This window comes from Pristiophorus japonicus, chromosome 15 (genome assembly GCF_044704955.1).
Source record: "Pristiophorus japonicus isolate sPriJap1 chromosome 15, sPriJap1.hap1, whole genome shotgun sequence".
Taxonomy (NCBI): domain Eukaryota; kingdom Metazoa; phylum Chordata; class Chondrichthyes; family Pristiophoridae; genus Pristiophorus; species Pristiophorus japonicus.
Window position 1 is genome coordinate 7,580,014 of NC_091991.1, and position 12,764 is coordinate 7,592,777.

Sequence of the window (12,764 nt, forward strand, 5' to 3'; positions counted from 1 at the left end):
TCCTGATTTCAGATCTTTATAGAATCATAGAATGATACATAAGAACATAAGAACTAGGAGCAGGAGTCGGCCATCTGGCCCCTCGAGCCTGCTCCGCCATTCAATAAGATCACGGCTGATCTGATCATGGACTCAGCTCCACTTCCCCACCCGCTCCCCATAACCCTTCACTCCCTCATCGTTCAAAAATCTGTATCCCCACCTTAAATATATTCAATGACCCAGCACAGAAGGAGGCCATAGCAAGCGTTCTACTCGGAACTCCTACACGGCAAGCGAGCCAAAGCTGGGCAGCGGAAACGTTACAAGAGCACCCTCAAAGCCTCCCTGATAATGTGCAACATCCCCACCGACACCTGGGAGTCCCTGGCCAAAGACCGCCCTAAGTGGAGGAAGAGCATCCGGGAGGGCGCTGAGCACCTCGAGTCTCATCGCCAAGAGCATGCAGAAAACAAGCGCAGGCAACGGAAGGAGCGTGCGGCAAACCAGACTCCCCACCCACCCTTTCCTTCAACGATTATCTGCACCACCTGTGACAGAGACTGTGGCTCTCGTATTGGACTGTTCAGCCACCTGAGAATTCACTTTTGGAGTGGAAGCAAGTCTTCCTCAATTTCGAGGGACTGCCTATGATGACAGAAGGAGGCCATTCGGCCCATCGTGCCTGTGCCTGCAGTTTGAAAGAGCGATCCGATTAGTCCCACTCCCCCCTTCTCTTTCCCCCATAGCCCTTGCAATGTTTTTTCCCATTTCAAGCATTTATCCAATTCCCTCTGACAGCTTCCAGCGCCCTTTCAGGCAGCGCGTTCCAGATCGTAACCGATGTTCCCTGTAAGCCGCTCTGCGTCCTGCGTTCCTGACTCCCCCAACGCGTGGCCCATTCAAGGTTGTGCGCCAGCACGGCACGTACAATGGAGATGCCGGTGAGCGGACTGTACAGGACCGTACAGGTGATTGTGCGGCTGTGCAACTTAGCGGGAACATCGCAACTCGCTGCCGGAAAAAAATTCTCCTCAGCTTTTCCTTTGCCAAATGCCTTAAATCTGTGTCCCCTGCAGACCGTCTCTCCCACCACTGGAAACAGTCTCTCCTCTTTTACTCGATCGAAACCCCTTCATGATTTTGAACGCCGACCTTAACCTTCTCTGCTCTGAGGAGAACAACCCCAGCTTATCCATCTCTCCACATCACTAAAGACCCTCCTTCCCTGGAACCATTCTGATCAATCTCCTCTGCACCCTCTCCAAGGCCTTGACATCCTTCCTAAAGTGCGGTGCCCAGAATTGAACACAATACTCCAGCTGGGGCCGAACCCGTGATTTATCAGTGCAAGCGCGCTACTCGGAACTCCTTCACGGCAAGCGAGCCAAAGCTGGGCAGCGGAAACGTTACAGGGACACCCTCAAAGCCTCCCTGATAAAGTGCAACATCCCCACCGACACCTGGGAGTCCCTGGCCAAAGACCGCCCGAAGTGGAGGAAGAGCATCCGGGAGGGCGCTGAGCACCTCGAGTCTCATCGCCGAGAGCATGCAGAAACCAAGCGCAGGCAGCGGAAGGAGCGTGCGGCAAACCAGACTCCCCACCCTCCCTTCCCTCAACCACTGTCTGTCCCACCTGTGACAGGGGCTGTGGTTCTCGTATTGAACTGTTCAGCCACCTAAGGACTCACTTTTAGAGTGGAAGCAAGTCTTCCTCGATTCCGAGGGACTGCCTATGATAATGATGATGATGATGATGTCCCTGATATTTAGATTGACATTTCGAGAGCTGTGTTCACTGGTTGTGTCTCCGTGGCAACCATTTGGTTTTGGATATTAGAATCTCCTGCAAAGGTTTAATTTGACACATGGGCTCATTTTACATGTCCTCGCTGTCGATGACGCCTTTATCAGAGATTATAACTGTCAGGAGAGATGGAACTGGCTTTGAGTGACACCAGATTTTTATTTCCAGATCTTGTTTTTTTTTTTGAAACTGAATTAAAATGCTCCAATTCCCCCTTCTGAAAGCTAGTACTGACTCTGCTTCCAGCACCCTTTGGGATTTATACAACTGTAGTGAAACAGCTTCTGATGTTTTCCTTTCGTTTAACTGTTCCTTGCAGGAGTCGGAACTTACCGAACTGAGAGAAACCATTGGAATGTTGAAGACGCAAAACTCGGCAGCTCAAGCGGCAATCCAAGGAGCATTGAACGGCCCCGATCACACGCACAAAGGTACAGTCTAGGAAACGTGTGCAGTGTCGAAACATCAGCAACAAGGGGCAAGTGAGTGAGCCTCTCGAGCCTGCTCCGCCACTCACTCAGACCTCGGCTGATCTGCCCCTCAATCCCATTTGCCCGCTCCATATCCCTCGATACCCTTTGTAACGTATGTGCTTTTCATGGGTCCTTTGCTTAAGAATTCATAGCAGCACATTGCTATTAAGAACTAGTTGGTTTATTTGCAAAAGTTTAACAATCACACTACACCTTACCGGTTCATCCACCAGGCTCACAACTGCATACCTCATCGTGGATGACCAAGACCCAACTGGCTGGGGTTTTATTGAGTCTTGTGAACATCACGTGACTGGCTAAGCCACTCACAGTGCAACAGCTCTCCAACTATTTTGGTGCAACAGCTCTACAACTATTTTGTTGTATCTGTAAAACAATAAAACGTTAAATCTAGTGCCCCAGGATTTAAAGGGTGGGGGGGGCACTAAAACCAACAAACTTAAACAAATTAAACTTTAGACATTACGTGGTTCAGATTAACATTTGGTTGCCGGGAGTGATGATGCACTCCAGTCCCTCCGGCGCCCACCTCTCGCGGAAGGCCGCGAGCGTACCGGTGGACACCGCGTGCTCCATCTCCCAGGGACATCCTGGCTCGGATGTAACCGCGGAAGAGAGGCAGGCAGTCAGGCTGAATGACCCTCTCGACCGCCCGCTGCCTGGACCGGCTGATGGCCCCCCTTGGCCGTGCCCAGGAGCTGTCCTACGAGGAGGCCCTCGGACCTGCCCGCTCCCCTCCGCACAGGGTGCCCAAAGATCAGGGGCGTGGGACTGAAGTGCAGCCAGAATCTGAGGAGCAGCCCCTTCAAATATACAACATAGACATGGAATACGGTCTGTCTCAGCTCTACAAACCTGTGAGCCTACTCACAGGTGCATACACTACACCCTTACCCAACAGAAAGCTGCGCGGTCGCGTGGCCCATTCAAGATCCCGCGCGACCACGCAGCTTAAAGGGAACGTTGGTCTTGACACTTTCAATTATTACCAAGAATCCACAGTTTTTTGTGGGGGGGGGGGGGGGGGGGAAGAGAGAGAGAGTTCCAGATTTCCGTTAATCTTTGTGTGAAGAAGTGGCGCCCCCTGGGGGAGGGCCCTGTGTTCTCGCCAGCGCTACGTGGCGAGGTCGCGTGGCGCTGGAAAATTTGCGTGCTTACCATCCCCGAGAGGGAGTGGAGTGCCCGACATTGCGCTCCACTTCCTCTCGGGGGCGCTAACCCCAATTTTGCGGCCGGGGCGGGACTTCCACACCGGGCGCAGGAAGCCCCGCCTCTCCTCGGTTACCGCCCCCCCCCAAACTGGGCGATACCAAATTTTGACCCCCTTGATCAGATGAACCCTCAACCTTCTAAACTCAAGGGAGTAACAAGCCATGTTTGTGCAAACTGTCCTCATAATTTAACCCTTCAAGCCCCCCATATCTTTCTGGTGAATCTGCCAATTTCCACCGCACATTCAACATCAGCATCTACATTTTCGAATTCTTTTGACAAATTAAACACAGTTTACCATTTGTAGACGATCAATACTTGGGTGTATTGCTAAGGCCTTCACTGAAACAATCATTAACCCCCTTGAAAACTAATCCTTGGCCATTTTGCCTTCGGCAATGTGAATCTGAGATTGAAGACTACAGCTCTGTATAAATTACTTCTCTGATCTTACAGGTTATATTTCCCGCTCACTCATCACCCCCTGTGCTCGCTGACCGACATTGGCTGCCGGATAAGCAACGCCTCAATTTCAAAATTCTCATCCTTGTTTTCAGATCCTTCCATGGCCCTCGCCCCCTCCCTATCTCTGTAATCTCATCCAGCCCCACAACCCCTCCCGAGATGTCTGCGCTCCTCTAATTCTGCCCTCCTGAGCATCTCTGATTATAATCGCTCAACCATTGGTGGCCGTGCCTTCTGTTGCCTGGGCCCCAAGCTCTGGAACTCCCTCCCTAAACCTCTCCGCCTCTCTACCTCTATTTCCTCCTTCAAGATGCTCCTTAAAACCTACCTCTTTGACCAAGCTTTTGGTCACCTGCACTAATTTCACTTTATGCGGCTCGGTGTCAAATATTTTGTCTTATAATACTCCTGTGAAGCGCCTTGCGATATTTCACTACATTAAACGTGCTATATAAATATATGTTGTTGTTGGTTAAGGGACTCTCACAGACACCGTGGCCCAGAAGTCCCGGTCTCCCCAGGTCCGTACGAAGTGCGTTCGGACCCGGGAAGGCATTGCAAAAGCCGGTTTTCAGCACACAATGCGCATGCACCGAAAACCGGCTTTTCCGATCTGTCGAGCTGGACAGATCCTCCGCATCTCGGAAGCGAGGACATTTGCACAGGGAAGATTGCGGGATTTACCCATATCTTGCCCGGCAAATGTAACAAATTTCTTGCGCCTGATAAAAGCATTGCCTACTTTTACAGGTGTAAGAGTTTTAAAACACACAAAAACATATTAAAATAAAATTTAAAAAGCACCTTTTATTGTTAAAAACCCTCCCCACTACGGTAAGTTTATTTTAAACCATAATTTAAAAGAATTTTTTTAAGACATTTATTAACTTTAATTACAATTAATTTTAATTATGTGAGGTGTGCTTTTTATTTTTTATACGGTGTTTAGTGTGTTTGTTTTTTTTCTCGTTAATAGCAATGAGAACTGGTAGATAGGGAGTTCCCGTTGCTATTAATGAGAAAGCTGTGGAACACTGTACCTGATTGGCTGAGCACTCACACGTGACTGCACCTTCTACGGAATCCCACGCTCCTCCGAGACCACCAGGTACTTTCGGAAAAATTCTCCGGTCGGAGGCGCCCATCCGAAGGAATCACCGACCGGAATTTCAGGGCCCGGATCTCAGGAATGGCCCAGAACATCCATGTGATTGTGTTTGTATCAGACACTGAATAATAAACAACAACTTGTATTTAGATAGCGCTTTCAACACTGAAACGTCCCAAGGTGCTTCACAGGCGTATTATGAGACAGAATTTGACACCGAGCCGCATAGGGAGACATTTGGGCTGATGACCAAAAGCTTGGGGCAAAGTGTAGGTTTGAAGGAGCGTTTTACAGGAGGAAAGAGAGGTAGAGAGGCTTAGGGTGGGAATGCCAGAGCTTGGGAAGCTGAAAACTTCCCTTCTCTTCTTTAGTCTCCCCATATTCTTAGGTCCTGAAATTCCCCCCGCCCCTCCGGTGCCTGAATCCTGGCGTTCCGGATCATTTGAAAAACCCACAGCACCCTCAGTGGCTGATTGAGTGGCCACTGACCTTGACCTGTAAAGGAAGATAATACCCCCGCCCCCCTCTTTCATCACTGACTCCCCAAGCAGAGGAAATAGTCTTTCCCTATTCACTCCAAGAGCCTTCACCATTTTAGAAACCTCAATTAAATTGTCTCTTTACCTTCTGTAACTTCAGTGGAAATAGTCCCAGTGTCTCGAGCCTCTTCTCATCACCGTTTCCCATCCCTGCCACCATGCTGGTCAACCGGTCTTGAATGACCTTCGCCCTTTGCCCTCAGTTTGCCGATGAAAGAAACCCTTGCTGTGTTCAGGATATGAACGTTCTGTCTTGGTAGACATGCGGATTCGAAGACAACATTCATCGGACAGCGTTTCGAGCATCAACAGTGCGACCAGCCACTCCAGCATTGGGAGCGCCAATGACATCGAGTCGAAGAAAAAGAAGAAGAAGCAAAGTTGGGTAAGTTTTGTTATTTTTAGCATAAATTTGTAAATTAGAGCTTGGGAGCAAGTATGTTTGACGAGTTTCCTGAACTATATATATGTATGTTCAAAATCTGATTTAAAAACAGAGCAATGTGGCTATTTGTTGAAGAAGACAGGGCATTAGTACGACCACACCTGGAGTACTGCGTACAGTTTTGATCTCCTTATTTAAGGAGGGATATACTTGCATTGGAGGCAGTTCAGAGAAGGTTCACGAGGTTGATTCCTGAGAGGAAGGGATTGTCTTACAAAGAAATGTTGAGCAGGTTGGGCCTATACTCATTCGAGTTTAGAAGAATGATAGGTGATCTTATTGAAATGTATAGGATTCTGAGGGGGCTCGACAGGGTGGATGCAGAGAGGATGTTTCCCCTCGTGGAGGAATCTAGAACTAGGGGACATAGTTTCAGAATAAGGGGTCGCCCATTTAGAACTGAGATGAGGAGGAATTTCTTCTCTCAGAGGGTTGTAAATCTGTGAAATTCTCTGCCCCAGAGAGCTGTGGAGGCTGGGTCATTGAATATATTTAAGGCTGAGATAGACAGATTTTTGAATGATAAGTGAGTGAAGGGTTATGGGGAGCGGGCAGGGAAGTGGAGCTGAGTCCATGATCAGATCAGCCATGATCATATCAAATGGCGAAGCAGGTTCGAGGGGCCGAATGGTCTACTCCTGCTTCTTATGTAAAAGATGATCGTGAAAGTTGCCTGATTGTCGACTGGTTCACTAATGACCTTCGGCAAAGGGAGCCAGTCCCGCCCGTATCCTGGTCGGACGTGCGGGTGACCACGGGCTAACACCGCGTGGCAGATTCTCGATGCCCCTTGAACTGGCCGAGCGAGCCCCCCAGCCGTAAAAACAACTGGTACGATGAGGTAAGCCCCCGCCACCTTCTCTAGGGATGGCCAACCAATGCTGGCCTTGCCAGCCTCGCCCACGTCCCAAAAAACAAACAGAGAAAGCTAATCATTTTGTGCCTGCAAAAAAAAAACTAACGCAGATTAACATTGCGAATAAATTGTGCGCTCCATTTGAGACAAAATTTGTGTTCATGGCTGTCTCGAAGTTTGCTATTTCTAGATTGAATCATTGAATCAAATTTCAAAATTGAATCACAGAATGGTTACAGCACAGAAGGAGGCCATTCGGCCCGTTGAGCCCGTGCCGGCTCTCTGCAAGAGCACCTCAGCCAGTCCCACTCCCCCCTCCCTTTCCCTGTAGCCCTGCAATTTTTTTTCCTTCAGGTACTTATCCAACTCTCTTTTGAGAGCCGCGATTGAGTCTGCCTCCACCACCCTCTCAGGCAGCGCATTCCAGATCCTAACCCCTCGCTGCATAAAAAGGTTTTTCCTCATGTCGCCTTTGGTTCTTCTGCCAATCACCTTAAATCTGTGTCCTCTGGTTCTCCCTTCCACCAATGGGAATAGTTTCTCTCTATCTATTCTGTCCAGACCCATAATGATTTTGAAGCAAACCAAATTGTGCTACTCTGGGTTTGTTCGAGTTTTGACCAATTTAACCATTACAGTTTTAGATACGCGAAGAAGCTTGCATGAGATTATTAGGAAGACTTGCACAAGTTGGCAGGTTGTGTGAAAGAGTGGTGGTTCAATGAAGAATGAATTCTTGGAGGGGAAGGAAAAACAGTGAAAGGAACTAAAACCTAAGTAGTAGGACTCAAAGGAGTCATCAGAGAGATGTAGTGAGTGCAGATAGAATCATAGGGCTAGACTTTCGGCACATTATCGCCCATTTATCATCCATTTCACGCCCATATAAGAGCTGAGATACAGGCTATCGCCCATATTTGCTTAAAAAGTGGAAACTAGCGCCCATAAATTGTTAGCGGAAGGAGCATGCGGCAAACCAGACTCCCCACCCACCCTTTCCTTCAACCATTGTCTGGATCCACCTGTGACAGAGACTGTAATTCCCGTATTGGACTGTTCAGTCACCTGAGAACTCACTTTTAGAGTGGAAGCAAGTCTTCCTCGATTTCGAGGGACTGCCTATGATCATTGGATATATTCAAGAGGAAGTTAGATATGGCCCTTATGGCTAAGGGGATCAAGGGGTATGGAGAGAAAGCAGGAAAGGGGTACTGAGGTGAATGATCAGCCATGATCTTATTGAATGGTGGTGCAGGCTCGAAGGGCCAAATGGCCGACTCCTGCACCTATTTTCTATGTTTCTATGTTTATAAACTGTTACAGCACAGAAAGAGACTATTCGGCCCATCATGCCTGTGCCGATTCTTTGAAATCCAATTAGTCCCACTCCCCCTGCTCTTTCCCCGTAGTCTTTTCAAGTACTTATCCAATTTCCTTTTGAAAGTTACTATTGAATCTGCTTCCACCGCCCTTTCAGGCAGCGCGTCCCAGATCATAACAACTTGCTGCGTAAAAAAATATTCTCCTCACCTCCCTCTGGTCCTTTTACCAATTATCTTAAATCTGTGGTTCTCAACCCTCCTTCCAATGGAGACAGTTTGTTCTAATTAACTCTATCAAGATCCTTCATAATTTAGAACACCTCTATTAAATCTCCCCTTAATCTCCTCTGTTCTAAGGAGAACAATCCCAGCTTCTCTAATCTCTCCAGCTCCTTAAAGGTGGGAGTTCAGTAGAAAAGGCCGTAAAAATAACCTTTGAGATTCTGGGTTTTATACATACTGGCATTAACTACAAAAGTAGCCTTGTAAGTTCCTTATCCTCAAATACTTGTCCAACTCTCTTTTAAAATTATTTATGGATCAGCTTCCACCACTTTTCAGGTAGAACACTCCAGATCCCAACAACTCATCTTCTCAACAAGCCTCCTGTCTGGCACTTTGTCAAAGGTCTTCTGAAAGTCCATATATACAACATCTACTGCACGACCTTGATCAACCTTCTCTGTTACCTCATCAAAGAATTCAATCAAGTTAGTCAGACATGATTTGCCTATAACAAATCCAAGCTGGCTCTCCTTGGCTCACCCGTGCCTTTCCAAATGAAACTTTATTTTGTTCCCGATAGTGGTTTCCAATCACATCTCCACCCACGTTAGGCTGGCTGGCACAAAAGCAAAACACTGCGGATGCTGGAATCTGAAATACAAACAGAAAATACTGGAAATACTCAGCAGGTCAGGCAGCATCTGTGGGGAGAGAAACAGAGTTACCGTTTCAGGTCGGTGACCCTTCATCAGAACTGGAAAAAGTTCTGGCAATATTAGAACGGGCAATATTAGCCTTGCTGACCTTTGATGAAGACATTGATTAGGTCCCAGTTAGAATATCACATGTATTCCTGTGCACCGTGTTATCTCATTGATAACAAAGCCACGTAAAGGGTATAACATTTATTAGTATGGTAATGGAAGTGAGGTTATAGTTATGAAGAAATATTTGCTAATCTTCAGGCTTATTTACTGGGACAGAGAAGGCTAAATGAGGATATCAAAGAAGTTTTAAAAATTATGCAACATTGCTTTGACTGGTTGATAGATGAGAACAAGGGAGTCTGAGGATTATTTGTGTAAACTAGGTCTATATTCTCTCGAGTTTAGAAGAATGAGCAGTGATCTCATTGAAAGGCAGAATATTATCTGAATGGCGGCAGATTAGGAAAAGGGGAGGTGCAACGAGACCTGGGTGTCATGGTACATCAGTCATTGAAAGTTGGCATGTAGCTACAGCAGGCGGTGAAGAAGGCAAATGGTATGTTGGCCTTCATAGCGAGAGGATTTGTGTATAGGAGCAGGGAGGTCTTACTGCAGTTGTACAAGGTCTTGGTGAGGCCACACCTGGAGTATCGTGTACAGTTTGGTCTCCTAATCTGAGGAAAGACATTCTTGCTATTGAAGGAGTGCAGCGAAGGTTCACTAAACTGATTCCTGGGATGGCAGGACTGACATATGAGGAGAGACTGGATCGACTCGGCTTATCTTCACTGGAATTTAGAAGAATGAGAGGGGATCTCATAGAAACATATAAAATTCTGACGGGATTGGACAGGTTAGATGCGGGAAGAATGTTTCCGATGTTGGGAAAGTTCAGAACCAGGGGTCACAGTCTAAGAATAAGAGGTAAGCCATTTAGGACCGAGATGAGGAGAAACTTTTTCACCCAGATAGTGGTGAACCTGTGGAATTCTCTACCACAGAAAGTTGTTGAGTCCATTTCGTTGGATATATTCAAAAGGGAGTTAGATGTGGTCCTTACGGCTAAAGGGATCAGGGGGTGTGGAGGGAAGGCAGGAATGGGGTACTGAAGTTGCATGATCGGCCATGATCATATTGAATGATGGTGCAGGCTCGAAGGGCCGAATGTCCTACTCCTGCACCTATTTTCTATGTTTATATGTTTCTATGAAACATACAAAATTCTTACAGGGCTTGACAGGGTAGATGCAGGGAGGATATTTCCCCTTGGCTGGGGAGTTTAGAACCAGGAGTCACAGTCTCAGAATAAGGGGTTGGCCATTTAGGACAGAGCTGAGGAGAAACTTCTTTACTCAGAGGATGGTGAATCTTTGGAATTCTCAACCCCAGAGGACTGTGGAGGCTCAGTCATTGAGTATATTCAAGACAGATTTTTGGATATTAAGGGAATCAAGGGATTATGGGAATAATGCGGGCAAGTGGAGTTGAGGTCGAAGATTATCCATGATATTGAATGGCAGAGCAGGCTCGAGGGGCCGAATGGCTGACTCCTGCTCCTTACATGTTCTTCTATCAGTGAGCGAACACGGGGGAGGTTAGATGGTTTTGTTCACATGGCCGGTTATTAGAACATGCAATGCTTTAGCACAAGTGGCTTTTGAGGCAGAGTGTGGCATTGCTGGCATGGGCATTGTATGCGAAAAAGAACGATGTAAAAAATATGTGCAGCAAGAGCAGGAAATGGGATTGGAGTGGATACCTGCAATGGAAGAGTTGGGTCTGGCACGTTCATAATGGGCTGAATGGCCTCCTGTAATCCCCATGATTGCACGTGGCTTTTCCCAATGGTACAACATTATAGCCAAGCTGTAGTGACAGGTGTGCACAAGTCCAGTTGTGTGAGCGATCTTCATTTCCTGTCTCGTAACAATAATTTCCTACCAGATTGGAGCTACAGTATTGGTGATAGATGGGGGACAGCATTCTACCAGTCTACCCTGGGCTTCAAACCACACGACCCAGAAGGGAAAGGGCAAATTTTGCTGATCAACAAATACAGCTTCCATTTGTACAGCAGGCGTCAGTGCGGTTCAGTGGGCAGCACTCTCGCCGATAGGTCAGGAGGTCAGGAGTTTAAGCCCCACTCCAGAGACTTGGGCATATAACTCAGGCTGACACTCCCAGTGCAGTGCCGAGGGAGCACTGCACTGTCGGAGGTGCCATCTTTCAGATGAGACGTCAAACCGAGGCCCAGTCTGCCCTCTCGGGTGGATGTAAAAGATCCCACGGCCACTGCTTAAAAGTGACCAGGTGCCCTGTCCAATAGTTATCCTTCGACCAACTCAGTACAACAGGTTATTTGGTCATTTATCTCAATGCTGTTTGCGGGATCTTGCTCTGCGCAATTGATTGTTTTTATTCATTCCTGGGATGTGGGCATCACTGGCAAGGCTAGCATTTATTGCCCATCCCTAATTGCCCTCGAGAAATTGCCGTGCTTTCCTACATAATAACAGTAAACACACTTTGTAAGTACCTGTACTTCATTGGCTGTAAATTGCTTTGGGATGTCCTGAGGTTGTGAAAGGCGCAATAGAAATGCAATTTATTTCTTTTAAAATGCCCCAAGTAGCTTCACAGAGGAGAGGACACACGGAGTGGGGGGGGTGGGGGGCGCGTAGGGGCCTTGACCGAAAAAGGGGTTTGGAAAGGCGGGACCCGAGAAGGTTTTTAAAGGTCAGGATGTGGGAGAGGGAATTCTGGAGGCTGCACCTGACCAGCCGGAAGATCTGCTTCTGAGCAAGGAATGCCGGGAAGCCGGGGATACACGTTTCAATACGGTCACCTCTCATTCTTCTGCCAATGAGTATAGGGCCAACCTGCTCAACCTTTCTACATAAGTCAACCCCTTCATCTCAGGAACCAATCACGAGGAACGCTGGCCACAGGCTCGGATTAGGGCTGCAGCCGGTGGCAGAGGGAGGGGATAGGGAGCAGCGAGACCAGGGAGCATAATATAAACACAGATAAGATAACGGTAAAGTCCTGTCCCCTCAGTACAGATTCACACGAGGCATGCAGTGAAGTCAAGGTCACTCTGGACCTGCACCTTTATTTCACAGCTCTGGAATGCTGCACTTGCAAGAGACAGGTATATAAGGACAGGTCTCAGGCAAGTGCAGCATTCCAGAGCTGTGAAATAAAGGTGCAGGTCCAGAGTGATCTTGACTTCACTACATAAGCTGGTGGTTACAGGTCATATATCTTATTACAGTCATGTATAGCATGTTAGGATACAGTTATATATAATAATGTAAGATACATGACAATAACATTTATTAGATATCAACAGATAAGCACAGTTATATAAGCACAGATAACTGTACAGGGCATGGGTGAGACCACACCTGGAGAACTGCGTACAGTTTTGGTCTCCTTATTTAAGGAAGGATATACTTGCATTGGAGGCAGTTTAGAGAAGGTTCACTCACTGGGTTGATTCCTGAGATGAAGGAGTTGTCTTATGAAGAAAAGTTGAGCAGGTTGGGCCTGTGCTCATTGGAGTTTCGAAGAATGAGAGTTGATCTTATTGAAACGTGTAAGCT

General features: G+C 47.4%; 1 protein-coding gene across 1 annotated transcript in view; it reads left to right on the top strand.

Annotated features, from left to right (window-relative positions):
- Nucleotides 1-12,764, top strand: part of nav3 (neuron navigator 3) — a 463,067-nt gene that overhangs the window by 401,844 nt on the left and 48,459 nt on the right. The window contains exons 24-25 of the mRNA XM_070900107.1: nt 2,106-2,217; nt 5,865-5,989. Coding sequence (XP_070756208.1) covers nt 2,106-2,217; nt 5,865-5,989 — 237 coding nt within the window. The remainder of the gene's footprint in view (nt 1-2,105; nt 2,218-5,864; nt 5,990-12,764) is intronic.